This window comes from Eleutherodactylus coqui, chromosome 10 (genome assembly GCF_035609145.1).
Source record: "Eleutherodactylus coqui strain aEleCoq1 chromosome 10, aEleCoq1.hap1, whole genome shotgun sequence".
NCBI lineage: Eukaryota > Metazoa > Chordata > Amphibia > Anura > Eleutherodactylidae > Eleutherodactylus > Eleutherodactylus coqui.
This window is the reverse complement of record NC_089846.1, coordinates 43,112,199-43,138,712: the sequence shown is the minus strand read 5'-3', so window position 1 is coordinate 43,138,712 and position 26,514 is coordinate 43,112,199. Positions and strand designations below refer to the sequence as shown.

The following is a 26,514-nucleotide window of genomic DNA, read 5'->3' as shown; positions in this document are numbered from 1 at the left end:
CCCCTCCCACTCCCCTCTGCAACCCCCCGCTCACCCCCGGCGCCCCCTGAATCTTTTCGCCCGAGTAGTCAGTTACTCAGAAAAAGCGGTGCTCGAGTGCAAAAACACCCGAACCGAGTACGTTCACTCATCTCTACTAATTAACTATTTCACTATTGTTCCCTCATGTTCTTAATAACTTCTTAACTGTATATTGGCCTCCAGTGGTATTACCGCTCAGTCCTTAAAAATACCTTTAGCCTGTCTATTTTTTATGTAGTGGTAACATCTCTTTTTTCCAGGGTTATCATATATATCTTTTTCCTTTAATGATAGTAATAATTGGCATTGTTTCTGTTTGTGGTTTCTGTTAATCATCATGTGAACCTCTGACGTTACCTACTGCCTGGAACTACGTACGGAGTTTTAAAATTTGCCTGTATTTTGCATTGCTCTGTAAATGGCCAAACAAAGGTGCTGGACGGCACAGAAACATGTTTCTTCCTGTCTTCGTTTAATAAAATGATTGGTTCACTACGCTCCTGGTGCTCCAGAATTCTTCCCTGAACCTGTGTCTTCTTCAGCATGTTTCTGGCTTTGGGCAAGAAAGAAAGCGGGGAAGTCTTCTTCAATACATTTCTCCACCCATGAAAAATGTTAAGAGGAAGGGGATACTATAGGTCCACAGACAGGGTTGGGGGCTACGCAACATTCCTTCCATCCATAACTAACACCAGCTATTCTTAGTGCATCGCGGGACCAGTCGGAGGAATGTGAGCCATCACCTTTAGGCACTTTGAGGCATATAAGCGGTTTTATGCTGTAGAGCTTGCAGAAGGACCACATCAAAACATCAAAGGCCAACCTTCTTGAGCTCCGCTACTAGGCTAAAAGGAGAAATCTCCAGCCATGGAGAGGGACTTCAAAATGTAGCACTATCAGGACACACTGTTAAGCAGCTTGAGCACAACATTCCCCTATGGACACAGGGATGTATCTGCAATGGATAGTAGCTCATGGAGGGCAAGTAGGAAGCCACCGCAGAAGCACAACCACTAATAGATGTGTGGCATAGTTTTTCAGCCTATTGCAGCCTGCAGCAAAAGCACAGGGTAGGACTGACAGTCATAAGCAGCACTTATCTATGATGGTCCAAGAGTATGTCACCTCCTGCATGAATGTACTCACACATGGTGTTAGCTCCTTTGACTTCTGGGTGTCTTAGCTGGATGAGTGGCCAGAGCTTGCGAAACATGCCTTAGAGGTTCATTCCTGTTCCGCTACCTGTGCGATATCAGAAAGGGTGTTCAGCACAGCCGGGGATCCGATAACTGATGGACACATCCGCCTGTCCACAGACAATGTGGATCACCTGATACTTACAAAAATGAATCAGGCGTGGATTTCACCTGACTTCTGCACCCCGCTGGTAGATTCCACTGATTAGTTAGTATGCTGGCAATTTGTACTCACATATGACTGAGCTTAGGTTTATATTAAAGACCAGACTGTGCCCTCAAGGTGTTGTTGCTGCTGGTGGAACTGCTGCTCTCCTGTTTCCACCATGATTCCTCCTCCTACGTCCCTACCAAATGAAAAATATGTCACTATGGAAATACAGAGCTACAACTCTCGTTTCCACGAGGAGCGCACTCTTCCCTCAAGGTAATGTTACTGCTGGTGGTGGAACTGCTGCTCTCTTGCTTCCACCATGTTTCCTTCTCCACCTCCCAAAAACGAAAATTTTCTGTAGCACAAGAACCAATTGTAGCTCTACAGCTTTTCCTTGGAGAAGGTCCGTGCTTGGCTGTTCAGTTCATCTGGAAGAATTTGTCCTTTGCAAACTTTAGGACATTGCTTTTAAAACAAACAATATACCTGTTGTCTCCCTCAGGGCTCCTTCACACTGGCGAGTGCGATATCGGGCCGTGAATCACATGCTCCCCACCATGTGAAGGGCCCATGGATGCGAGGTCTTTTCATGTGAAAACAGCCTTGCATCACTGTGGGGATGAAGGAAACCCCACCGCAGCTGTCACAGCCACGGCAGAGGGTTGCAGAGTTCTCCCATTGCTTTCAATGGGTCGGTGCTGCTGCCGCCGGCCCCATTGAAAACAAGGGGTGATCCCACAGAAAGATAGAACATGCTGAGATGTGTTTCCCACATGCTATCATATTGGTGCCATGCAGGAAAACATCGCTGATGTGAATGAACCCATTGAAAAGAATGGGGTTCATATTTGTGTGACATTTTCATGCCAGTGTGAAGGCAGCCTTAGCGTGATCTTTGATCTATGAGGGCCTTCTTTTGTTTTCAGTGACACCCCAGTGCTACGATTGACCCCTCATATACAACTGTACACTGTTTTGACCAACTTTTTAGGAGGAGCACAGATGTATGGTTGTATTCCCATACAATATGGCTGAAATGGGGACCCTTATGCGTGCAAATGAACATGCCCTGCGGGCAGAAAATGTACAGTAGAATGCGATGCTACGCACGCAACTAATCCTCGTCCAGTGCGCAAAAAAGTTGCACTGAGGCGCACAGAAATGCGCAGATGCTCGTGTTAAGGAGCCCTTGCCGTTTTCAACTGCAATTAAAAACTGCATTAAAAAAATGCATAGGGTTTTTTAAAAAAGCATGTGGCTTTTTTGATGCAGTTTTTAATTACAGTTAAAAACTGTAGTTAACAAGTACCACGTGTGAACACGGCCGCGAAAATCCCATGAGATTTGTGCATGGCGAGACGTCCGGGAAGTGACGCATCTTTACGTATTCGCTGCTCCTCCTTTGTCTTTAAGGGACCTCTCACACGTGATGGAATTGTCAGCAGGACGCAGCGCAGATGCCGATTTAGGCAATTAAGGCTTATTCACACGAATACATTTGCGCAGTGTATTGCATGAGCAATACGCAGTGAATAGAAACTGAATGGGTTCGTTCACAGGAGCGCACAAAAAAGTATGCAGCATGTTCTGTTTTCGTGCTCATGAACATACAACATACTAAACTCATTTACCGCCCGTTGAAATCAATGGGAGCACTTGTGTGTGTTTTTTTTTTACGTGTCCGCAAATTTGCATGACATATACGCTCATAAAAATATATACAGTAAGGCCGGATTCACACAAGCGTATTTGCGTTCACGATACACAAAGAACTCAACCCGCTGATTTCAATGGCTTCGTTCACATACGCTTATTTTTCCTTTTCATTTCGCTCTTGCAAAAAAAAAAAAAAAAACCTCAGCAAGCTCTAATTTCTTGCACGAAAATCCCCCATAGAAGCCAATGGGGCTGCGCAAATGTGCGCAAAACATACTAGGAGATGCCTGTAATGCTGCGTAATTGAACCGGAAAAAGAACACATCTGGAACTCATTAGACTGATTAGGGCTAATGTCTAAAGGCGTAAGTTATGCGCAGTGAATGGAGGCAATGAAAGTCAATGGACTTTCCGTCTTCCGTGCACTCCGGCGTGTGGACTCTGCTTATACATACGGAAGAGAAATAAATGGCCATCTCTCCGCGTATCGTAAGCTTCTATGGGCTCCGGATGAACTGCTGTCCCATGTTCATGACGCCAGATTCGCGGACATGCGCAGCGCATATTTAACCCATCTGCGGTCTCGTGTTTTACGCATACACCCATGGACATAAGCCTTTAGCCATTTCAATTGGTGCACTTTTTTCCTGCGCGCAAATGAACACCTAAGTGGAAAACGTATAGTATGATACACTGTGGCGGTTTGAAGTAAAGACGCGCAGGCTTCAAGAAGTACAGAATTCAAGTCCCGTCGGAATCACATTAGTCTGACTACTGTCGCCCCGTGTGAACGCTGCTGGTGAGATCCAGTCCGGCCAGCTTCTCAGACACCCTGCTGTCCTACTCCCTTTCTCCACTAGGTGTCGCTCTCCCTCGTGGTCGCATTGATGAGCGGAAAGACTGTGAAGAAGTAGCTGAGGCGCCGCAGGTGAGGAGCTGCCGGACTCTCCATGACTCCGGCCTGATGTCTGCAGGTACATGGATGACCTTCCTGTGTGTGAGCTGCTCCAGGCTGACCTCCCTGAGAGCCAGGATGCTGCAGAAGCTCCGGGGACTCACACACAAGTGCGGCTGGGAGGAAGGAATGAATGAATAAGAATGAATGAAATTGCACCTCTGGGTGTAACACAGGAGCTGGCAATCATATCTGCCCTCCTGCCCCGAAGTCCTGGGTGGGATGTACTCACCTGGAAGGGGGTAAGTGTGCGGGTCTGTAGCGAATCCTCACCAAATAGTTCAACTTTTTCGTAAGTTTCAGCCCCTTGTTTGGAAATGAAAAGTTTGCAGCGTAATCGGCGATTTGTTTTACTTTACGTTTTTTTGCACCTTGTTGTATGTCAGCGTTTCTACAACATTGGCGCATTCTGCGTCACTATAGGCGATGTGTGCACCTATTAACCCCCGCTATACTTTATAACGTACATAGCTCGCTCCCCATCCGGGACTGAACATCCCTGTAAAATCTGTCTCCTGTTCTGGGCAGCGTCATGAAATCATTTGCGCATGGGCCGATCACGTTGCTCACGGTACTGGCTCAAGACTTCGGGCTTATGTCAGCGACCGCGTTGTTACTGCGCATGACCGTGTGCGTGATACACTGCAGACCGTAGCCATATGCAATCTCTGGCGGCAGATCCGGTGTTTACACAATGGTAGAACGCTGCGGTGGTTCTCACGTACGCCCGTGGGCAGGAGCTCTAATGGCGTGGTTAGACGGAATGATTCATTCAAACAAGTGAAAGTGAATGATAATCGTTCAGGCTAAGGCCAGGCTCGCACAAGCGTAACGTAATATCGCATTACGTGCGCAGCGTACGCACACATAACACGCGGCGAATGGAGTCAGTGTAAGTACATTGTGTATAATGCGCACGTGAAAAAGAATGCAGCATGTCCGAGCCCTATTGTTTTCTACGGGCGTGTAATAAACGCTGTACGTACATAATCACATTGTATGTGCGGCGTTTATACGCAACGTCACTAAACAACAGAGTGAAGATTTAAAACAAAAAAGAAACAAGTCAGACGTGAACGCGGGCGTGAGATATGTTCACATATGCGCAAATGTGCATTCATCAGCACAATGTATTTGCGGTTGATTTGCGTGCGTATCTGCGCATCTTACTGTACATTTTTGCGCACACAGGGACCGTTCACATGACCGCAGGACAGCCCCCCCATGCAGTCCCTTCGAGACGGTTAAGCCAGACCAACGCTGACTGTCCCGAACGCCCACCAGACTGGATCAACCATCCTTTGATGCGGCGCCGGAACACTTACACCTCTGATTTTACAGGGTCGCTCGGACCTACGGGGTTCATGTCCATTTTATCACCTATGACATGGTATAGGGGGTTTAATAGGTGCAAAAATGGGGGCAGCTTCCTTTTAGGGCCCATGCCCACAAATATATCGGTTTCCCCACAGCGGTTTACCGATATTTGGGAACCCCGACTCTGCGGCAGAGACTGCGTATCGCTGCGTATGCACTGTGCATGCCGCATATCTGCTTCATAGCAGGGTTGTGTATGAAAGCACTGCTGATACACAATGTATTACATATGGACAGCATTTAATATGCATAATTAGTCTAATGAGCTTAAGATGTGTTTTTTTTCCCCTGCGCAATTAACCTGTGTTTCACGCATCTTCTTGCGTATTTCGCGCACATTTGCGCATCTCTATTAACTTCTATTGGGACTTTTGGTGCACAAATGGCAGGAAAATAAAAATAGAGCATGTTGCGTTTTTTTTTTCCCATGACCGAAATGTGCAAATTTGGTGTGCACAAATACACCTGTGTGAAGACGGCTTCATGAAGGCTGTATGTATACGTGCGAGCGCAATATTGGTCCAAGAAACGTGGGCGGATATTGCCTCTTAAACCCATGGTTTTGACTGCGATGCATTTTCACGTCCTTGGAAAAATGTAAATATCGCATTACGCTTGCATGTATACATGAGTGCAGTGCAATTTTTTGAACTCACCCGTACGAAATAATGGGCGAGTTTTGTGCGAAATTGCAGAAAAATAAGACATGTCGTGATTTTTCTATCTCGCAACCTGTAAATAATAGGGCTGTGGAGTCAGTAAGGCTGTCTGTCCACGGGCGGTGCGACATACCGCCACGGGAGCCGCTGCAGGGGAGCATTATGTTACCTCGATTTTCCGTGATTTTTATACAGTGTACATCGGGCTACGCTTTCCATAGTTATGCAATGGAAAGCGTTCATTGCGTTACGCACATGCGAATTATTGCCATGGGGTAACGCAGTGAAATATCGCCTGTGGACAGGAGGCCTAAGCCAAACCTCCAGCTCCTTGGTTTCCCCAGACTCCGACTCCTGCATATATGACTCCTGTTTCTTAAGTGATAAGTTACTGTATTAAGACGGTAACTTCAGGCTCTTCATCACTATAAGATCATCCCAACACATCCTCGTTACTAATGTTTATTATAGACTAATAGAACATAAACCTGTAGGACGTTCCTCAATAATCCCAGATTCCTGTAACGAGCAGCCTGCAGCAGATGAATTAATGACATCATATTTATATATCATTGGGCCACGGACCGCGTTCATTTGCACTTTCGCTTTTTTTCTTTTGTTTGGTTTCACACATGTGTATTGGGGGTCTTTGATACCCTTAGTTCTCTACAGTAGCTCCCCCCCCTCGCCCTCCTATTTTACGGCACATTGATGCACCCATAATACACTCATATGGAACTGGCCTAAAGAGAACAATGCAGAGACATCCGACTGTTGCCGCCATTCATTTCAGTAGAGCTTTTCTGTTTGCCTTTAATCTATTGAGGCCCATTTACACTGGACAATTATCGCTAAAAAATCGCTAGTCGGCAATCGTTTTAGCGATAATTGGTGCGTGTAAATGGGCATCCGCTTTTCGGGCACTGTTAGCTGATCCTTAAAATCAAGCTAACCTAAAAATCATCTCTCACTCTTATCAGCAGTTCTCCACCGGGAGTGCTGATAGCATTGTTTCCCCATGGAGAACAAAGGATCGGAGTGCAGATAATAGCCTCAGGCTATTAGCTGCATTCAGGGAAGGCTTCATTATCATACATAATTGGTATTTAAGTAGCTGAGTAGCTACTTAAATACCAACTAATTTTGATGCAAAATGATCGCTCAAAGTGCGTGTAAATCATGGGCCCCTGTAAATCAGCCTTTAGCAGGGCCCCGAACTCTCATGAACTAATACACTGTATAATATGGCGGCTGGCTGAGTTTCAGTAAGGCCGCCTGCACACGGCAGAGCCGGATTCCACATGTAGAATCCCACTTTGGAGTCCGGCCCTGGGAGCAGCGGCGTCCGCTCTTACCTAGTTACTTTCGTTTTCATCCGTACTCCAGATAGTCCACACAGCTCGCCGTCGGACATGCGCAATACAGATTTTTTTTTTTAACTTCTGCTTTTCCCGCATCATCGCCTAGTGATGTTGTGGACTGACATTGTGGAAAGGTCGCGGACTACGGATTCCGGATTGCTGCAGAACAGAAGTCTTTCATTGATTCCATCCACGTGGAATCTGCGCAAAAATGGAACATGCTGCGATTTAAAAAAAAAATTTTTTTCCCTCCGCTTGTGGAATACGCAATTGGTTTCCGCAAGTGTGCAGGAAGAATCGATTTCCCATAGCATGCTGTGGGTGGTATTTGCTGCAGATTCGTGATGCGGACGCCTGCCGCGGATTCCGCAGCTAATATCCGCTTGTGAGCGGGACGCCTAAGTCAGGAAGAAGAGTCCCTGTTCTAGTAATTGTTTCTTAACTATCCTAATATTTCTCAGCTTCGTCCCTCAAGGAAACCCAGCAGGTTAAGTATTCGCCTCTAGCACTCGCCATTCATCAATACTTGGCGCACTGAACTTACAAGTTTGTGCCAATAACTGGAATATTTAACCGTATTGCTATCACGGGGTGTTACAAAGGCAATATGGCACCCAAAAGTAAAAACTTGCCGCTGTTTGCTTTAGTCCTTGAGAAATGCCCAAGCAATGAATAAAGTATATATATATATAATCTTCATATTCACTAGTCTTTGATTAATGTTTTTTTGTTAATTCGCTTTTTATTGAAAATGTTTCTTTTACATAGCAAACAACATCACCTATGTGCGCTTTGCTCATCTACAGCATGACATTGTATGGTTCAAGCAGGTTCTTACGAGATACATGCATACATTGAGGTTTTGTTCGCTGCGTAGGGTAGAGTGGGGTCAGCTGTTGACTTTTCTTGATTGCTATTTGGACTTTGATTGATGTTTAATAGTTTTTATTCTTTTTGTTACACAAAGTTCTACAATTCAAGAATATAAATGACACGACCCCAATGAGCATGATGTGCGGAGGAAGGAGGTAACAATTTGTTACAAGTAAATAATTTAGGAGCACAACATTGTTTTACACAAGTCAGTCCCATTTATATATAAAGCCTGGAATGCCGTCTTCTATAAATGGTCATATAGTAATGGGATTCTAAAATGCTGTCAATAAGAGGTTTGACTGGTTGCCAGAGACATCAATGTGCAGAAACCTCAGCTGTTGAAGGGGTTCTCCCACAGTTAACTATTACATTTCTCTATTAGATTAGGTGTAAAATAATTTTTTAATTGGAATAATTAAAAAACAAAACAAAACGCCCCTACAGATGTAGTATCCTTTAACCTGACAATGGAGGCAGCTGCTTGCATGACAGGCTCTGTGCCATGTTATGCACAACCACCCGAGGTACCATTAATGTTCCTTTCTAGTAATCTGGTATTGGTTTCTTCATCTTCTGGCTCTGGTGGGAGTGTTTTTAGGTGAGACTTGCTTGGTCTCATCTGTGGGTAATTTGGGAGGACTACTTAACTTGGCCTTGTGCTTAGCTCATTGCTGTTTAATCCAGTCTCCCTCTGACTGTGGTAGAAGTTAGTTTGGTGCTGGATCTCCTGTTTGCCTGATTTTTCCAAAGCGAAGTACTGCAATTTACTATTATTTTATATATTTTTTTTCTTTGTTTTTCTCCTCTCCCATGTAGGGTCTTCTAGTGGCGTAGGTACGTGGTCAGGTTCGCCCTTGTTAGGGCAGGTTATCTGCATATAGGCAGGTCCCTTTCCTGAGTGAAGGGTTTATAGGGACAGTGTTCACCTGGTGTCTGTTTTCTTTATCATTTACCACTGTTTTGTGCGCAGTTGCTGTCTGTTTATTCACGGCCCATGAGTATTTCAGGGTTACGGATCCAGTGCGTCCAGTTTGGACGTGACACTCTTAGATTCAAACAGCTGTATACTATATAGTATTTGTATATTTCTGTTGGGTAGATGCACATATGCCAAGAGTATAGTTTGTATGTATATAGTTATATATAATATTAGTTGTGCCCACTGCTCTGCTCACATTAAAATTAAATGTACTGGACAGTAGCTGTGCTAGGTAGTATTGTATCTTGTCACCACCGGAAGTGTGGGTGGTGACAAGATACAGGCTGCTTGACAGCCTGGGCATACCCCTAGTTTGTAATTGGCTACAGGGCTGCCTCCCCCTGCTCGGGCACTCGGGTATCTTGGTGACAAGATACAATAATACCGCTGTGCTCACAGTTTTGCTTATATTGAGTTTCTTTATATATATTATCTGGGGTTAGGAGATAAAGGTTACTTTTAGAGCTTACCCATGAGCATGCCACACACAAACCTGACCACGTGAAAAACACAGAGTGAGCAAATCCGCACCTGCCGTTCTCAATGTTTGTCCGTGTACTTGAAATTATTGCAAAACAAAGCTTTACTGGGAATTGCAACCATTTAAACTGGGAGGGAGTATGTGTAGGGATAATTAGTATTCTTGGTATCAAGACTTTTTCTCCAGTGTCGCAACCAGTAAAAAAGCAGTTTCTTCTAGAAGGTTGTTTAGATATAAGGGACATCAGGACCTTAATAGAGGGGGATAATGGGGGACTTCTAGTTTCTGCAGAAAGGATATTGTGACAAATCCGTTTCCTGAATGGAGAAGGAATCCATCTGGAATCAAGCAAGAGGATTACCATAGTGGGGTTATTAGGAATTGTCACTCCAGTTGTATTCCTTATTAAGAATATTACTGCTTCTTCCCAAAATTAGGTCAAAACCTGACTGCTCAAAAAAATATGAATTATGGAGCCTGGGTGACCGCAGTTACTCTGGCACAAATTATTGAAGCCATAGAAACCTCTAGCAGCTTTGACTGGAGTAAAGTACCACCTAGTTAGGAGCTTGTAGTGCACCTTTATACGTGAGGAGCTAAGGGGGAATCTACAATCCAATGCCGAAAACAACTGGCTTAAAGAAAATTTTGTAGATGCATCTCTTTCCCACTTTAGAAAATGAGCCTTTTTAGATTCGCCCATGTCTCCCGACAACATACTATATATCAGACATACAAATCAGTGATGCCTGAAGAGTTATCAGATCGTATACAGAGTAGTTTTTGAGGGATGATGACTTCAAAAATTTTAAGCATTTTTTAAAACTCTAAATCTGGAAGAATTTAAGAAAACCTGAAACTTAAAATTCCAACCTAAACTCAGAGTTTTCTTAATTTTGTCGTTATCAACAAGATCTGAAATAGAAAGGACTCCTTCCTTAGCCTAACTGGACACCTTCAAGTCAGGGATGAAGTATTAGTACGTCTCCAGGAGAATTTTATGGCAGTTCCTTCCTTGCTTCGAGATTTTCCACATAAGACAAAAATTACAGGTTTGAATAGTTGCCAGTATAAGTGGGGGAGGGGGATTTTTCTGGAGAGTGTAGAATGCGAACCTTTATATTTGAGGAGGCCTCTGCATGTGCGAATAGAAGAGGTTTTAAAGGCCAATTATTCTATAGCAGGCCAGATGGAATCTGCGGGACAGGAGTCCCAGTATTTGAGCTGAATAAAACTGTAGTATAATAGTAGGAACATATATTTGGTACTCCCAGCCCCCCCACCCTGCTTGCGGTGAATGTAAATAATGGATGAAACAACCCTTGTTTTTTTTTATTATTCCAAATAAAGTTTCAAAGTTGAATTTGGAATTTTCTTACTATGGAATGAGGAATAGGAATGGTGATTCTGCGGAAGTAATAGAATCTTAGGAAGAATTAACATCTTGTACAATACAACAGATTGATTTAAGATTGGGAAAGGAGTATGGCAGGGGTGTATATGCTCTAACTGACCTATTCAAACTTGTATGCAGAACACATCCTGCGACGAGCGGGGCTTGATGAATCCAAGGCTGGAGTTAAAATCTCTAGAAGACTAATTAACAATCTTAGATAAGCAAATGAGGCAACTTTGGCTGAAAGTGAGGAGGAGCTGAGGAGCCTTATTACCAAGGTGAAAGATGAAAGTGCAAAACCTGGGTTGCAGTTAGACATAAAAAAACAAGATTATGGCAACCAGATCGACAACTGGCAAGTAGAGGGAGAAAACGTGGAGGCAGTGACAGACTTCATATTTCTAGGCCCAAAGATTACTGCAGACGCGGACTGCAGCCAGGAAATCAGAAGACGTTTACTTCTTGGGAGGAGAGCAATGACCAATCTTAATAAAATAGTTAGGAGCAGAGACATCACACTGACAACGAAGGTCCGCATAGTTAAAGCAATGGTATTCCCCATAGTAACCTGTGGATGTGAGAGCTGGACCATAAGGACGGCTGAGCGAAGGAAAATAGACACTTTGGAACTGTGGTGTTGGAGGAAAATGCTGAGAGTCCCTTGGACCACAAGAAGATCAAACCAGTCCATACTCCAGGAAATAAAGCCAGACTGCTCACTGGAGGGAAGGATATTAAAGGCTAAAGTGAAGTACTCTGGCCACATAATGAGAAGACAGGATACCTTGGAGAAGATGCTGATGTTGGGGAAAGTGGAAGGCAAAAAGAAGAGGGGCCGACCAAGGGCAAGATGGATGGATGATATCCTCCAGGTGACGAACTGGACTTTGGGGAAGTTGGGGGTAGCGACAGCCAACTGGAAGCTCTGACGTGGGCTGGTCCACGAGGTCACGAAGAGTCGGAAGCGACTGAACGAATAAACAACAATACAACAGGATTTAAATAAGAGATTTCGAGGCCTGAGAGGTTATTTAATTATATTTGAATCGTGGACTATAGAGGCGCAAAATTTATTGAAATAATATTTGCTAAAGGAACGCACAGCTTAATGCTTTCCAATTCAGTGTCTGACCACGTCCTACATTCAGATTTCCCTGCATAGCTCCAATGTTGGGCGAGGTCCGACACATGTTTCTAACAATATGCCAGAGAGCTCTCCAATGTCAGAGGCTGTTCTGCATATCTAGGCTACAGTATTCGGGACAGCGCTCTGATGTCGGAGGCTGTTCTGCATATGCAGGTTACAGTATTCGGGACGGCGCTCTGATGTCGGAGGCTGTTCTGCATATGCAGGTTACAGTAGGTGGGACAGCGCTCTGATGTCGGAGGCTGTTCTGCATATGTAGGTTACAGTAGATGGGACGGCGCTCTGATGCTGGAGACTGTTCTGCGTATGCAGGTTACAGTGGGCGGGACGGCGCTCCGATGTCGGCGGCTGTTCTGCATATGTCGGTTACAGTAGGTGGGACGGCGCTCCGATGTTGGAGGCTGTTCTGCATAATCAGGTTACAGTAGGCGGGCCGACGCTCTCATGCTGGAGGCTGTTCTGCATATGTGGGTTACAGTAGGCGGGCCGACGCTCTCATGCTGGAGGCTGTTCTGCATATGTGGGTTACAGTAGGTGGGACGGCGCTCCGATGTCAGATCTTTTCTGCACATATAGGCTACAGTAGGTGGGACGGCACTCTGATGTCGGAGAGCTGTCCTACATAGTGTTGGAAACGTGCTATTCATATTGTATGCAGTGATTGGATGGCTTTGTATGACACTGTATTACAAAGCTATCGATCTATCTAAGAAATTAAGTCTTATTTTATAAATGTATGTTATATCAATATTCATATATTTACAGGATTATTACAAATGATCTTCCCGATGTGAAACACTCATAACTCACATTTAGTTTTCAAATGATTGCTAATAAAATCATCATGACGGGTCATTTTTATGTGTTTCTGTTGAATAATTCCAAAGAATCCACAACGAGCTTTCCCACCCAAAATAAATGAGAACTGGGGAGTGTGCGGGCGACAGGGAAACTGGATTGGAAAGGGTCAATTCCCAAGTAAGATATATTATCATGTTTCCAAAGGAAATTTTATGGCGGGTGAATTCTTTTAAGTTCTTCTGGAATATTAATGCCAAAAATTAATGATTTACTAACATTACGTTTTATAATAAGAAATTTAGCTATTGTGAAAGAGGGAGTTCTAAGCATCTCTTAAACACGGAAGGGGATCTATGAGAATCAGTAGCACATCGTGTGCTGTCTAAGACCTGCCACAATCCTGTGTAATGCTGGAGCTTGATCAGATCATTTCTGCAAGAAGCTCTATTATTAAGGAGACCGGGGACATCCTTGCTGCGTACCAAAGGTAATTAGATAGGATTTGGAGAAAATTCCATCCACCAATACCTTGGTCGAGGGGGGCGCAGTGAAGGGTTTCGATAGTCTTAAAAATGTTGCCGTGAAAGCCAAAATTTTGGAGAGTAGCAAAAGTGAAGCCCTAATAGATTCTGTCAAATGTCTGCTGTGCGTCCCAGGCAAAAAGCCGGGCAGGCACGTGAGAGCGTCCAGCCTCTAAAATTGAATTTATTGTTCTCCTGGTAGCAAGCTGAGCCTGCCTGCCCTTCATAAACCCCACCTGGTCATTGTGAATTAAAGCAGGAAGTACCACTAGAAGTCTTTGTGCTAACAAATAAGAATACATTTTAGTATCGCAGTCAAGCAGGGATATTGGTCTAATTTTCCCAGATAGCTGTAGTCATTTACCCAGTGTGAGGATTGTAACTATGTCTGCATGGAGCATTCAGTGTTACAGACAACCATTATGAACCCTTTGCAATCCAATTTTGGATTCAGTGTTTCCTAGGGGGCTTTCTCTTTCTGCTATTATACAATGGCACCATCTGATGGCTAGAGCCAGTATTGCGGTATGGGACATGCTGGAGAGGCCCCTGACAACAAAGTGACCAGTAATATACCTTAAGAATACCCTGCCGGACGTCTTCCGACATCGGAGCTGTATAGCCTTCAATCAGAATGTCTTCAGACATCAGACAGTGGGTTGGAAAGGGTTAAGAGTTTTAGAAAGATGCAGGGAAACAAAAGGGTCAAATAATTTGTAGTACTCGTTAGTGAATCCCTCTGGTCCTGAAACCAATTATTTTTGAAACTATGGGCAAATGGTGGCATTTAATTGTTTAAGCTGGTCTGGGGTAATAGTGGAGAGTTAGATTTTTATTTTCGAGGAATTTGTTAATCAGGTCATGTGTAGGTTGAAGAGGAGTGAGGTTATCTTTCGTATTATACAGTTTAAAGTAGAAGTCGCTAAATTCATCCGCAATATGTTGGGGGTGAGTGGTCTTAATACTTGTAATCTCTTGATTTTCTAGAGATATGGAATTTTCACTGTAGGTGATCTACGTTTGACTCTTTTTTTTTTTTTTTTTTTTGAGGGCTTTTTATAAGGGAAATAGAATGAGGCCCGAAAATTCTTTAAATCTCTTCTGTAATCTTCTAAAAGCAACTTTCTCAGCTCATAATGTAGCCCAAGAAGTTGATTATGGCAAGAGTTGGAGGGAAAGACCTGCAATTGACGTTATTAGTTTGTACAAGGAGGCCGTTAATACAGGCTTGTATTTGTTTCTTATGCTAAGGGCTAATTTTGATCAAGATTCCACATATGAAAGCTTTGTGCGCATTCCGAATCGAAAAGGGGTCGGTCTTGGACAGGTCATTGAATAGAAAATATTCTTTAAGGTTATCGGTTTATTATAGTGGGTAATTTTGATTGGGAGGACATTATTTCTTCAGGACCTAACCCTATTTAGTAGAGAGTCTGAAGATAGTCAGTAAAATAGGGGAATGATCAGACCAGGTAGAGGTGCCAGTTGAGGAGAAGGTGATCGATGGGAGTGTCCGCCTGTCCATCACAATAAGTCTATTCTTGAAAAAGATTTCTAACAAGTGGAATAAAACGTATATTCTCTAGAAGAGGCATTTAGGCAGTGGAAGGTATCATTTAAGATGTCCTAACCTATGACTTGTTGAGTCTAACTTTCTAACAGGAACAATGTTAGTCTCCACAAATAATGTGTTAAAGCAAATCTGGGAAGAATTAGGTACATAGACGTTCACTATTGTTTATAGCTCCTGTCAAAATAACAAATCTGCCTCTGGGGTGAATCGCTGACTCGGAAAGATTGAAATCAACACGTTAGTGAATAGCAATCAGAACTTCTGCCCTCTTGTCAGAACAAGCTTTAAAAAAATCTTTGGGTAATTTTTTTGTGTGTGAAGAGTTAAAGGAGTCTAGAGAGGAAAAGTGTGTCTCTTGATTGCCGAGAATATCAGTCCTGTTGTCTATAGCCTCTTCCTATAAAAGAGATCTTTTAAATGAGGAATTAAGCCCTTTCAAATTAAGTAAGCGAACTTTGTGACATAGAACACAAATAACAAGAAGCATATGGAAAGACCCTTCTTAGCATGTAATTTACTAAGCATAAAATGAACAAAAGAAAACTCAGAAAAGAGAGCAATTAGAACATATAAAAATGGAGAAGTGGGGAAAAAATAGCAGGTAACCTGCTTATTCTTGGGGGATCGAAAGTTCACATGGAAGAAAATATTCTTGTTCTGTTGATGAAAGTCTAAACCTCAATGGGCAGAGGACTTCTGAGACCATTGCTGTGGTGATTTAGCAACTCTTTTAGATAAACAGGTGGATTGTTGATCAGAAGGACAGGAGCTTGTTGCCATCTTCAGATTTGTTGATCATATGTGTAGAGCTGTCCTTTGCACCTGAAGCTTTGTGGGGAAAGCGCATTTGTAGGAGATCTTAGATTCCCGTAACATTGGAAAAGGATCTCTTGGCCCGAATCATTGCCGCAGAACGATCAGAGAAAAGGAGAATGCCTGTAAAGGAAGTCGGAAGACTGGAAGCCACATGTGCCGCTAACATTAACCCTTTCCAATCCACTGTCTGACGTCTGAAGACATTCTGATTGAAGGCTGTACAGCTCCAATGTTATAAGATGTCCGGCAGGGTATTCTTTATATTACTGGCCGTTCGGTTGTCGGGGGCCTCTCCAGCATATCCCATACTGCAGTACTGGCTCTAGCCAGCAGATGGCGCCATTGTATAATGGCAGAAAGAGAAAGCCCCCTAGGAAACCCTGAATCCAAAATTGGATTGCAAAGGGTTAAAGCTACTTTTGAGTGAGAGAAATATAGCTTGGGAATGACATCACGTGGCATGTTGTGTGAAAGATATTTAGGCTTCAGCAGTCTGTGAGCCCTTTCGTTGGTGAGCTCGTGGAGTGATGATGCAGGCAGTAGTAAGGTTCTCATTAGCTGAAGCAGGCAGTTCTTCAGTTCTGCTGGGGTATTCCTTTCAAAGATCATGGATACTACTAAATTTCACATTATTTCTCCTACTTCGATCTTCAAGATCCGCTAGTTTGCTTTTAAGGAGCTCAACCTCATCATTTAGGGAGTAGTGAGGTAAAGGTAAAGTCCCCTGGTGCAAACACCGAGTCATGACTGACTCCTTGGGTGACGTCTCATCGTGACATTTTCTTGGCGGACTGTTTTTTGCAGGGTGGTTTGCCATTGCCTTCCTAGTCATCTTTCCTAGTTCAAGCAGAAATTCAGGGCAGGCAACAAGCAATAGCAAAGTTCAGAATACAGAGCCTAAATCAGGGAGCACAAAAGTCAGAATGGTTAGTCAGGCAAGGGTCAGAACAAAAAATGGGGGCTTTGTCGCAAATGTCAGTAGAACAATTGCTTAGGCATCCACCCTAGGGTGTGGATGCCCAATATAGGAGGTGCAAGAACAGGATTAGGTAGCATACATGCACCCTACGAGTAGCTGTGGACACAGCACCGTGCACACCGTGTAAAGGATGATGGCATCCAGTGACAGGTGAGCCAGAGGAATGGCAGCGCACCATGACAGTAGCCAAAAATAACATTGCAAAACCTTGGCAGTTCTGTATGTGGTTTTGCCTTGTGGTAATTTTTCAGACAGCTTACTCCTGCTGCGTGAGAACCCAACCTGCAAGGCACGTGTAAACATGCTCTGAGGTTAATTAAATCGTTAATTAACCAATCCTCCTTACTGCAGTATTTCTGAAAGTAGGCTCCATGCTGTATGTTATACTTCTGACAGGACTAGAAGGTGAGAATTCATGTAAGTAAAAATCACATCTTCCTACCAAACTGCGTTACTTAACAAAATATCTTAAGGGCTTTTCAGACTTGAAGAATAACTTTTAGTTCTTAAGTCCTAGAACAGTAGTTGTAGATACATGCCCGTTCCTTTATTTGGCTAGAGATACTTCTGAAGCTCTTCGTATTTCAAAAGTTAAAACATAAAGAATGTGACACCTGCACCAATGTAACTAATTACAGGAAATCTGATTTATTGATGATTAAAAAGTCCGTCACAGCACGTACACCCTCTAAATAATGCCCTCAAAAGGCAGTTGAAAATAAAATGAATGTCTTAATGTAATGCTAGGTTGCAGTTTTTCTGCTTATATGCCGCGTGGCTACTTTATGATGTTAACCAGTCAAGTACTGGGTAGGGTCATATTAATTGAACTAGCTGGAAGTGATATTTTCTTCATAACATCCTCCTGGAAGTCACGATCATAGGATTTATTATGCAGACAGTACTGTGTAAACATTTTAGGCTGAAGTGGAAAAAATTGTTGCAAAACAATTTTTTTCCCCAAAAAAATAAAAGGAAGAGTAGAGGGAGATAATTACTTTGCGTGATCTAGACTCTATGCTTCTCTTAATACATCCCAGAATTGTGTTTGCCTATTTGGCTGCTGCATCACATTGTTGACTCATGTTCAGTCTATGATCTATTAGTATACCCAAGTCTTTCGCATGTGCTGCTGCTTAGCCCAATTCCTCCCATTCTGTATGTGCTTTTTTTCATTTTTCATGTCCAGATGTAGAACTTTGCATTTCTCCTTGTTAAATACCATTTCTGTTAGTCACTGCCCACTGTGCAAGCTTTTGTAGATCTTTTTGAATACTCTCTCTCCCTTAGTGTTATCTATCCCTTCTAGCTTTGTGTCATTAGCAAATTTGATCAGTTTCCCATCTATTCCCTTCGCCAGATCATTTATAAAAATGTTGAACAACACTGGGCCCAGGACAGAGCCTTGTGGTAGCCCACTTGATACATTCTTCCACTTGGATGTGCAGCCGTTTATGACCACTCTATGTACAATCACTCAGACAGCTGTGAATCCACCTAACAGTTGCCTTGTCAATCCCATATTTGGTCATTTTTTTTTTTGTAATACATATGGTATGAGATACTTTGTCAAATGCTTTACTAAAGTCAAGATATACTATATCCACCGCATTTGCTTTATCAACCCAGTCGGTGATTCTGTTATAGAAGGGTCTTTCCATGTCAACTGGACCAGGGGTCCCCACTCGACCATCTCCAGTTTTGCTGAAAATTTACATGGATGTACATATATGTTTGGAACGAGATTCTGTAAAAGTTAGCTCCAGATATCATAGCCCTTTGCGTGGAGGTCCCACCAACCACACAGCATCAACAGCAAAGATTTTGCAAAGTTTGACATGTGGCCATTGCAGAACCATGGTAGCTGTGATGCTTAAATTCAATATACTAGCTCAACTTGTGCCTGTGAAAATGAAAAATTTTACTATGAACACTCACACAACAATATGTGACTTGCAATTTAATCTCAAAGTGGCTTCAAAATTATATTGCGTACTGCGCAAGCAAAATTTTGACACTATATAACTTAAAAACAAAAAGAGTTGGTGAGTTCTGCATTTCCCAGTCCACTAACCACCTGCATGACAATATATGGCTACAAAGTCAGAACAAAGGCTCACCTATTTGTGGAGATATTAACACACAAACATGGTGCAAAATGCTTAAAAGCCAAATCTAACCTGATTTCAAAGACAAATATCTCAATGTGGGACAGACCAAAATTTATTTTTTGTTATACCACAAGAGCATAATTTTTTTTCAACAAGAATCATCTTTTTCAATTTTGGTGTAAGGAAGAAGAATCCCTTTGAACATGGTACAATTACTTCCTCGGAATCAACATTAATTACAGCATTTTTCAGCTATGGAGATTTTGCAAAGTTTGTCAATCCCCCACTCTGGCTACATAGTAATAGTGCCCCCTTCTTAGTAATCCTTAATCTCTTAACGCCTCCTTTTGTAGCTACTTTGTGATAGTATCTTCCCAAAAGTAGTAATCCCTTTCTTGTGGTTCCATACTAATCTGGTTATTTAATGTCTATATTCTGTAATATCATAGCGCTCTAGAAAGACATCTAGTCCCCTCTTAAACTTCTCTATCAATTTTTGCCATCATCCCTCAGGCAGAAAATTCCACAGTCTCACTGCTCTTACAGTAAAGAACCCCCATCTATGTTGGTGATGAAACCTGCTTTCTTCTAGACGTAGAGGATGCCCTCTTGTTACCGTCGCAGTCCTGGGTATAAACAGATCATGGGAGAGATCCTTGTATTGTCCCCTAATGTATTTATACATAGTTATTTGGTCGCCCCTTAGCTGTCTTTTTTCCAGGGTAATAATCCCAATTTTGATAGCCTCTCTGGGTATTCCAGTCCTCCCATTCCATTTATTAATTTAGTTGCCCTTCTTTGAACCCCCTCAAGCACTGCAACATCTTTCCTGAGCAGCGATATCCAGAACTGTACACAGTATTCCATGTGGGGCCTGACAAGTGTTTTATGTAGTGGATGAATAATGTTCTCATACCTCACCCCTATACCTCTTTTAATGCACCCCAAGACTTTATTTGCTTTTGCAGCGGCTGACTGGCATTGATTGCTTCAGTTAAGTCTACAGTCAACTAGTACCTCCAGGTCTTTTTTTTCCCTAGCTGTACGCCATTTAGTGTATATTGGTGACATCCGTTTCTCCTGCCCATGTACATAACCTTGCATTTATCAATGTTGAACTTCATTTTCCATTTTTCTACCCAAGCCCCCAGTTTATCTAGGTCCGTTTGTAGCCGCACATTGTCCTCCGTTGTATTAATTATCTTGTATAATTTCATATCGTCTGCAATATCAATATTTTGCTGTGCAGTCCCTCTATCAGGTCATTAATATATATATTCAATGGAATGGAGCCTAATACTGAACCCTGTGGCACCCCACTTGCAACAATGGCCCAATCAGAGTACAAACCGTCTATTACCACCCTCTGCTTTCTATCTCTGAGCCAGTTCCTTACCCAGATACATACGTTCTCGTCCAGAGAGCTGTCTCATTTTATATATCAGCCTATTATGCATCACAGTGTCAAATGGTTTTGAAAAATCCAGATATACGAAATCAATAGACTCTCCTAGAACTTACTTCAATGGTCTGACATGATCGACTCCCCCCCTCCCCCTCCCTTCCTGCCCCTAAACCCATGCTGATGAGGGGTTTTCCTTGAGGTATTCCAGGATGGCATATTTCAATAGTGTCCCTAATGATCAGTGGGCGTTGATGGTTAAATATCTGTTTATACAAGCTTCAATGTAACTGTGTTTCTTTGGGGGTTTAGTCACCCAATTAAAATAAAACACATAGGGAAATAAATGAAACCCATACTAGATGAAAACTGTGGGAATACATTCTTGTTTTTGATGACTGAAGAATGAAGGCAGAATGTACGTCCTTAACCCCTTCCCACTCCATGATGTCATGGCAGGCTGGTACTTCCCGCAAAATGACGTACCCTTACGTCATCGGGATAGCGCGAGATCATGGAGATGCGCACCCCGCTGTTAACCCCATCCCTGCCGCGATCTAAGTAGATCGCGGCAGGGAAAGAGTTCACACCGCGCTGTCACCATGGCAACAGGAGGCCAGACACTGGCGTCCTGTAGTGCCAATGCCTATGATCGCTGTATAAGCGATAAGGCATGGCAGGGCAGTAGCCCTGCTATGCCTCATCCCAGCGATCATAAGTGCTGTGCTGCAAGTCCCTCAGGGGGACCCAAATGGTGTGTGTAAAAAAAAAACCCCCAGAAAAACCCCCTTTTTTTTGTGCTTTTTCTAATATTAGCATAAGAAAAGGTAAAAAATATTAAAATGGCACATATTTGGTATTGACGCATCCGTAATGACGTGTACAAAAAGTTGAACGCTAAAAACAGAGACAAAATGCTAATTTTTAGCATTTTGCCTCCCAAAAAATGCAATAAAAGTAATCAAAAAAGCCGTATATTCCCCAAAATGGTACCAATAAAACCTACAGCTCGTCTCGCAAAAAATAAGCCCTCATAGAGCTCCATACATAGAAAAATAAAAAAGTTACAGGACTTTGAATGCAGCGATAGAGAAAAAAAAAGGATTTCCAAAAAAAGGTGTTTTTATTGCAAAGAAGTGTAAAAACCTAAAAAAAATATAAGAATTTTGGTATCGTTTTAATCGTACCGACCTGCAGAAAAAATGTATTGTCATTTATGCTGCATGATTAACCCTGTAAAAAAAAATCTATGGCATAATCGATGCATTTTCTCTCCTTGTTATCATAAAAAAAATAATAAAAGTTTTATGATATAGTGTATGTACTCAAAAGTGGCACAGATAAAAATACAGCTTGCCACGCAAAAAACAAGCCCTTATACGGCCGTGTCGACGGAAAAATAAAAAACTATGGCTTTTGAAAAATGCAGATGAAAATCCGCCAAAAATCGTTGCGTCCCTAAGCCCAAAATAGGCCATGTCCTTAAGGGGTTAAAGTGCCAGTCAGGTGTTTTCTTATTTTTTTTTTCATTATGTAACTAGCTGCTCAGTATACATAAGTTGGCTAGTATTACCTTTTTTAGTTATTCTTTTCTATCTCAACCCCTGGCCTATTTTTTTTCCTCAAGTGGTCATCTGATCTCAGTTTTGACCAGTTCAGATCTGCTTGGGTTATGTGTTGTCAAACTAGTCAATTTCTGAGTCAGGATAATTCCTGTGTGATGCTATTATGTGGATTCTGCCACGGGGGAGGGACACACCGCTCCTGTCACACAGCTATACTAAAGGAGATACTCCTGACTGTATACGTATGGTCTGCGGCTTATGTATGTGAATACAGGATTATAATGGTAGTGTTTTCCCAGTAGCAGAGATGGTACAGGCTATAGCTGCTCATATTATGGTGTGTGAGATTGATGGCACAAAATTGTGACCGTGAAAGCAAAGTTTAGCATCAAGATTATATATGAGTGTCAGACAGGAGGCTGCAGGAAAGGGAAGTGACTGCAGTCTACATAAGAGACCTCCAGAGTGTGACGGGCAATCGGGTGTGGGGGCAGGGATGCGAAAATGTGTTTTCCCCAGCGTAGCCTTAAGGTCCGAATACAAATAACTAGATAACTTCAGATTTTTACAAGGCGTGTTTAGGAATTTAATAAGTAGCAACAAAACCCTTTTTAACTAAATGCAATAAAGGATGACTGACATAGCTGGTACTTTGTGTCCATTGACGGGGGTTTGCGAGCTATGGGGGTGGGGTGGGGGGTAGCTTTCAATTTCTAATGAAATATTTTATGGTTCTGTCACATTAAAATCCTTAATTGTTTTCCAGGAAACGTCTTGTGATCTTTATTTCAGTATAGAAATGTTTTCAGGCCATAATGACGTATAGAACTATTGAACTATTCTAGTCCCATTAAAACGTGTATTCCTAACCCTCCCCGAGCTATTCCAGTCTGCTTTGGGCTATTTTGTATTCTCCTTGTTAGTAACATCCTATGAAAAACACTTGATGAAGCAAACACGAGTCTCCCACACAGGAGAGGGGCTTCCTTGGACTATTGTCATACTTTCTCCTGTGATCCACCCAGTCTGGTTTAACTTGTTCTAAACATTTTTTTAATTTTTATTTTTTTTTGAATCTGCAAAAGCAGAAAGCTTGTCCTAGTTCCTGCTGTGAGGGTGCTAGCAATGATATTGTGCCGAGTGGGAGTGAGATACTTGTAAGTCTATTGTTCTGTTCCTTTTTTTTTCTTCTATCTGTTAGAAAACTTATTACCTTTTATTCTTTTATCTTTTCACAGCAAAAAGATGCCTCGGCACAGTTGCTACTCTTCTTACAAGCTTTGCTTAAGGTGCTTTTATAGTTGTTCGTGTACAAGAGTCAAGAGGGAAATTCCAAGCACGGTAAGCCAATCAGAAAGAATCTATTCTGTACATAATATGTTGATTTTGTTTTTTTGGGGTTTTTTTTCGTTTTTAATTTTTGAAAACTTTTTGATTTGTATCTGAATGTTGTTCCTATGACAGTTAGGTTTTTTTATGCAGTTTTTGAATCCAAAACCAGGAGTGAATGTGTTTATAGTATCTGTTTTTTTTAATACTTTCTCAACTATTATGATCCATGCCCAATGAAAAACTGCATCAAAAAGCCTCAACTAAACATGCATGTGTGACTGCACCCTAAGAAGACTTTGTGATGCGGGCATGTATAGGTTGGTTATCATGCATTTTTCTTAGATACTTCTGCAAGAAAAATTTTCTTTTCATTATTTTTAGATTGTTATTCTTAACAAGAGGCATAACTATAGAGGGTACAGGGGATGCGGTTGCACCCGGGCCCAGGAGCCTTGGGGGGCCCATAAGGCCTCTCTTCTCCATATAGGAAGCCCAGTACTATGAATAAAGCATTATAGTTGGGGGCGCTGTTACAGGTTTTGCATTGGGCCCCAGGAGCTTCAAGTTACGCCTCTGTTCTTAACTGTTCTATGTATGATGCTATACATGCTTATAGCCTGGTTTGAAAACCATACAAACTTAAAAGGTCACGGCTAAGGAAGTAGGATGTACTATCCCAATTCCAAAAAGTTGTGACACTGTGTACAATGTAAACAAATGAAAAAAAAAAAAAGAATGCAATGACTTGGAAATCTCACATCAGCGTATTGTATTGACAGTAGAACATAGGACCCATATCAGATGGTAAAAGAAAGACCTTTTTCCATTTCACTTTAGAAAACTAACTTATTTAGTAATTCATGGCAGCAGCGCGTCGTATAATTCTTGCACAAGTTCCATTCTTGTCTGATGTAGGGTTCTAGATTCTCAACACTCCTGGGTCGTCTTTGCCAGATTTTTTGTTTCATAATGCACCAAATGTTTTCTATTGGTGAGAGGTCTGGACTGCAGGCGGCCGGTTCAGCCCCCGGACTCTTCTTCTGCGAAGCCATGCTGTTGTGATGGATGCTGTATGTGGTTTAGCATTATCTTGCTGAAATATGCAAGGCTGTCCCTGAAAGACACACCATCTGGATGGGAGCATATGTTGTACTAAACCCCCTATATACTGCTCAGCATTGGTAGTGCCTTTCAAAATGTGTAAGCTGCCAATGCCATGGGCACTAATGCAACCCCATGCCATCAAAAATGCAGGCTTTTGAACTGTGCGTTGATAACAAGCTGAATAGTCCCTCTCCTCTTGCATCCCTAGGACACAGTGTCCATGCTTTCCAAAAAGAATTTCAAATTTTGATTCATCTGAAACAGAACAGTTTTCCATTTTGACTTTGTAAATGGTCTTTGGCCCTTAGAAGATGCTGGTGTTTCTGAATTGTATTGATATATGGTGGCTTCTTTGCATGATACTGCTTTGACTTGCATTTGTGGATTGTATGGTAAATTGTGTTCACAGACAATGATTGTGGAAGTATTCCTGAGCCCATGCCATAAGGGGGAAATTAATGGAAAGGTCCACCAAATATGACTAAAGGTACCTCTGTCCAGGGAACACTTCAAGCACTTATCTGAAGTCTGGGGAAACATCTTGGCCACCCGAGTTGGAGTTCTCTACCACTGGGATAAAAGCTTGTAGTTAAGCTCTTGGAATTTACAGGCGATAGAGAATTTATGTATCAATACAAAAGACTTGGGCCAAAACTCTTCACTGAAGGATCTACCAAATTCCTTCCCCCATCCCCGTCTAAAGACCACTACATTACATTATCTTGCGTTTCCTCTGCCATCAAAATTCGACAAAAGAGATTTCAACTGTTTGTGTTATGGATGATAAAGTTTTTCAAATTGTGACAATGGAACTAGTAGTCATGAAATTGGGCCTAGGGAATGTATATGATTATGAAGTTGCAGGTATTAGAACCTTGCCCAACCCAACAACTCGTGTAGAGGCTTCACACCTGCTCTTGACACCAAATCTCATATTTGAGGTAGGGAAGATTGTAATCTGGTAAGTAAGGGAGAACCTTTGAACAATGCCTGTAAGGGGAGTAAGTGGACCCGGGATAGATACCAAGTTTAAACGTGTCACAAAGTTATTCCAGATGTCAAGGAACTGTCAGATAAATGGCAGTAATTCAGGAATTTGTCTCTGTGTACGGTGGGGGAGCCAGAAAACACGCTGAGCCCGATGGGGAATGGAGTCCTGCAATTCTAACCATGATTTAGAGGAGCATTTGTGAAAGATATCTAATGTACACTTACATATAGCAGCTATATGAGGAATAGAAAAATTAGGTAAACCCACTCCTCCCGTCTCTTTGCGATGTTTAAGTGTCTCAGATTTCATGCGTGGTCTGGTGCCTCCCCATCCGAATTTCTTGTGAATATGATTCACATATGTCCTGGGTAGACTGATGGGTAGGGTTTGAAATAAATAGAGGACCTTGGGGATAGAATCCATTTTAAGAATGTTAATCCTACCAAACCATAAAAGTGTAAGAGGACACCACCTAAGTCCACCTCCAAGGAAGAAAGCATGGGCTTCTAGTTTAGGGCAAAAAGCTGATATGGGCCAGCTCTTAAAGAGATTCCCAGATATTTAATAAAATAATCCTGCCATTGGAGTGGGAATGTGCATTTTAAGTGAGTTACCTCTTCTGCCTGGAGGGTTATGTTAAGAATCTTGGATTTATGGACGTTAATTTTAAAGTTGCTAATTCTGCCAAATTCCCTTAGTGTAGTTGGCAAGGTTATCCTAGGGTTTGTCCCATTCACTCATACCCAAGCCATTGCGTGAGTGTATAGAGCCATGATCCAATTTCGGAGCCAGGGGCCATGGCCCACTCTCTGCAGAATCTCCTCCAGGAACCCCCAGTGGACCCTATTGAACGCTTTATCTATGTCAACTGACCGGAGACCAAAGGGACTCCTTGAGTTGTGCACCCACGATAGAAGAGACAACGTTCTTATAGTATTGTCCCTTGCTTCTCATCCAGAGACAAACCCAACCTGTTCTTTATGAATTCCTTTTTTTAGGGAAGGAATAAGTGGCTGAAGACGGGAGGCTAAGATCCTAGGGAACAATTTTGTATCTATGTT

The 26,514-nt window shown here is 42.4% G+C and overlaps 1 protein-coding gene across 7 annotated transcripts in view; it reads left to right on the top strand.

The window, feature by feature from the left end:
• Positions 1-3,912: 3,912 nt before the first annotated feature.
• GDPD2 (glycerophosphodiester phosphodiesterase domain containing 2) overlaps positions 3,913-26,514 on the top strand; it is a 64,756-nt gene continuing 42,154 nt past the window's right edge. Inside the window, exons 1-3 of one of the 7 annotated variants that reach the window (XM_066580912.1) lie at positions 3,977-4,001; positions 8,347-8,407; positions 23,265-23,367. In XM_066580912.1, coding sequence (XP_066437009.1) covers positions 3,992-4,001; positions 8,347-8,407; positions 23,265-23,367 — 174 coding nt within the window. In that variant the 5' untranslated portion in view covers positions 3,977-3,991. Of the gene's footprint in view, positions 4,002-4,114; positions 4,225-8,346; positions 8,408-17,036; positions 17,099-17,249; positions 17,366-23,032; positions 23,184-23,264; positions 23,368-26,514 lie in introns of those variants that run through there. The other 6 variants (XM_066580918.1, XM_066580916.1, XM_066580914.1 and 3 more) reach the window with 6 other exon arrangements.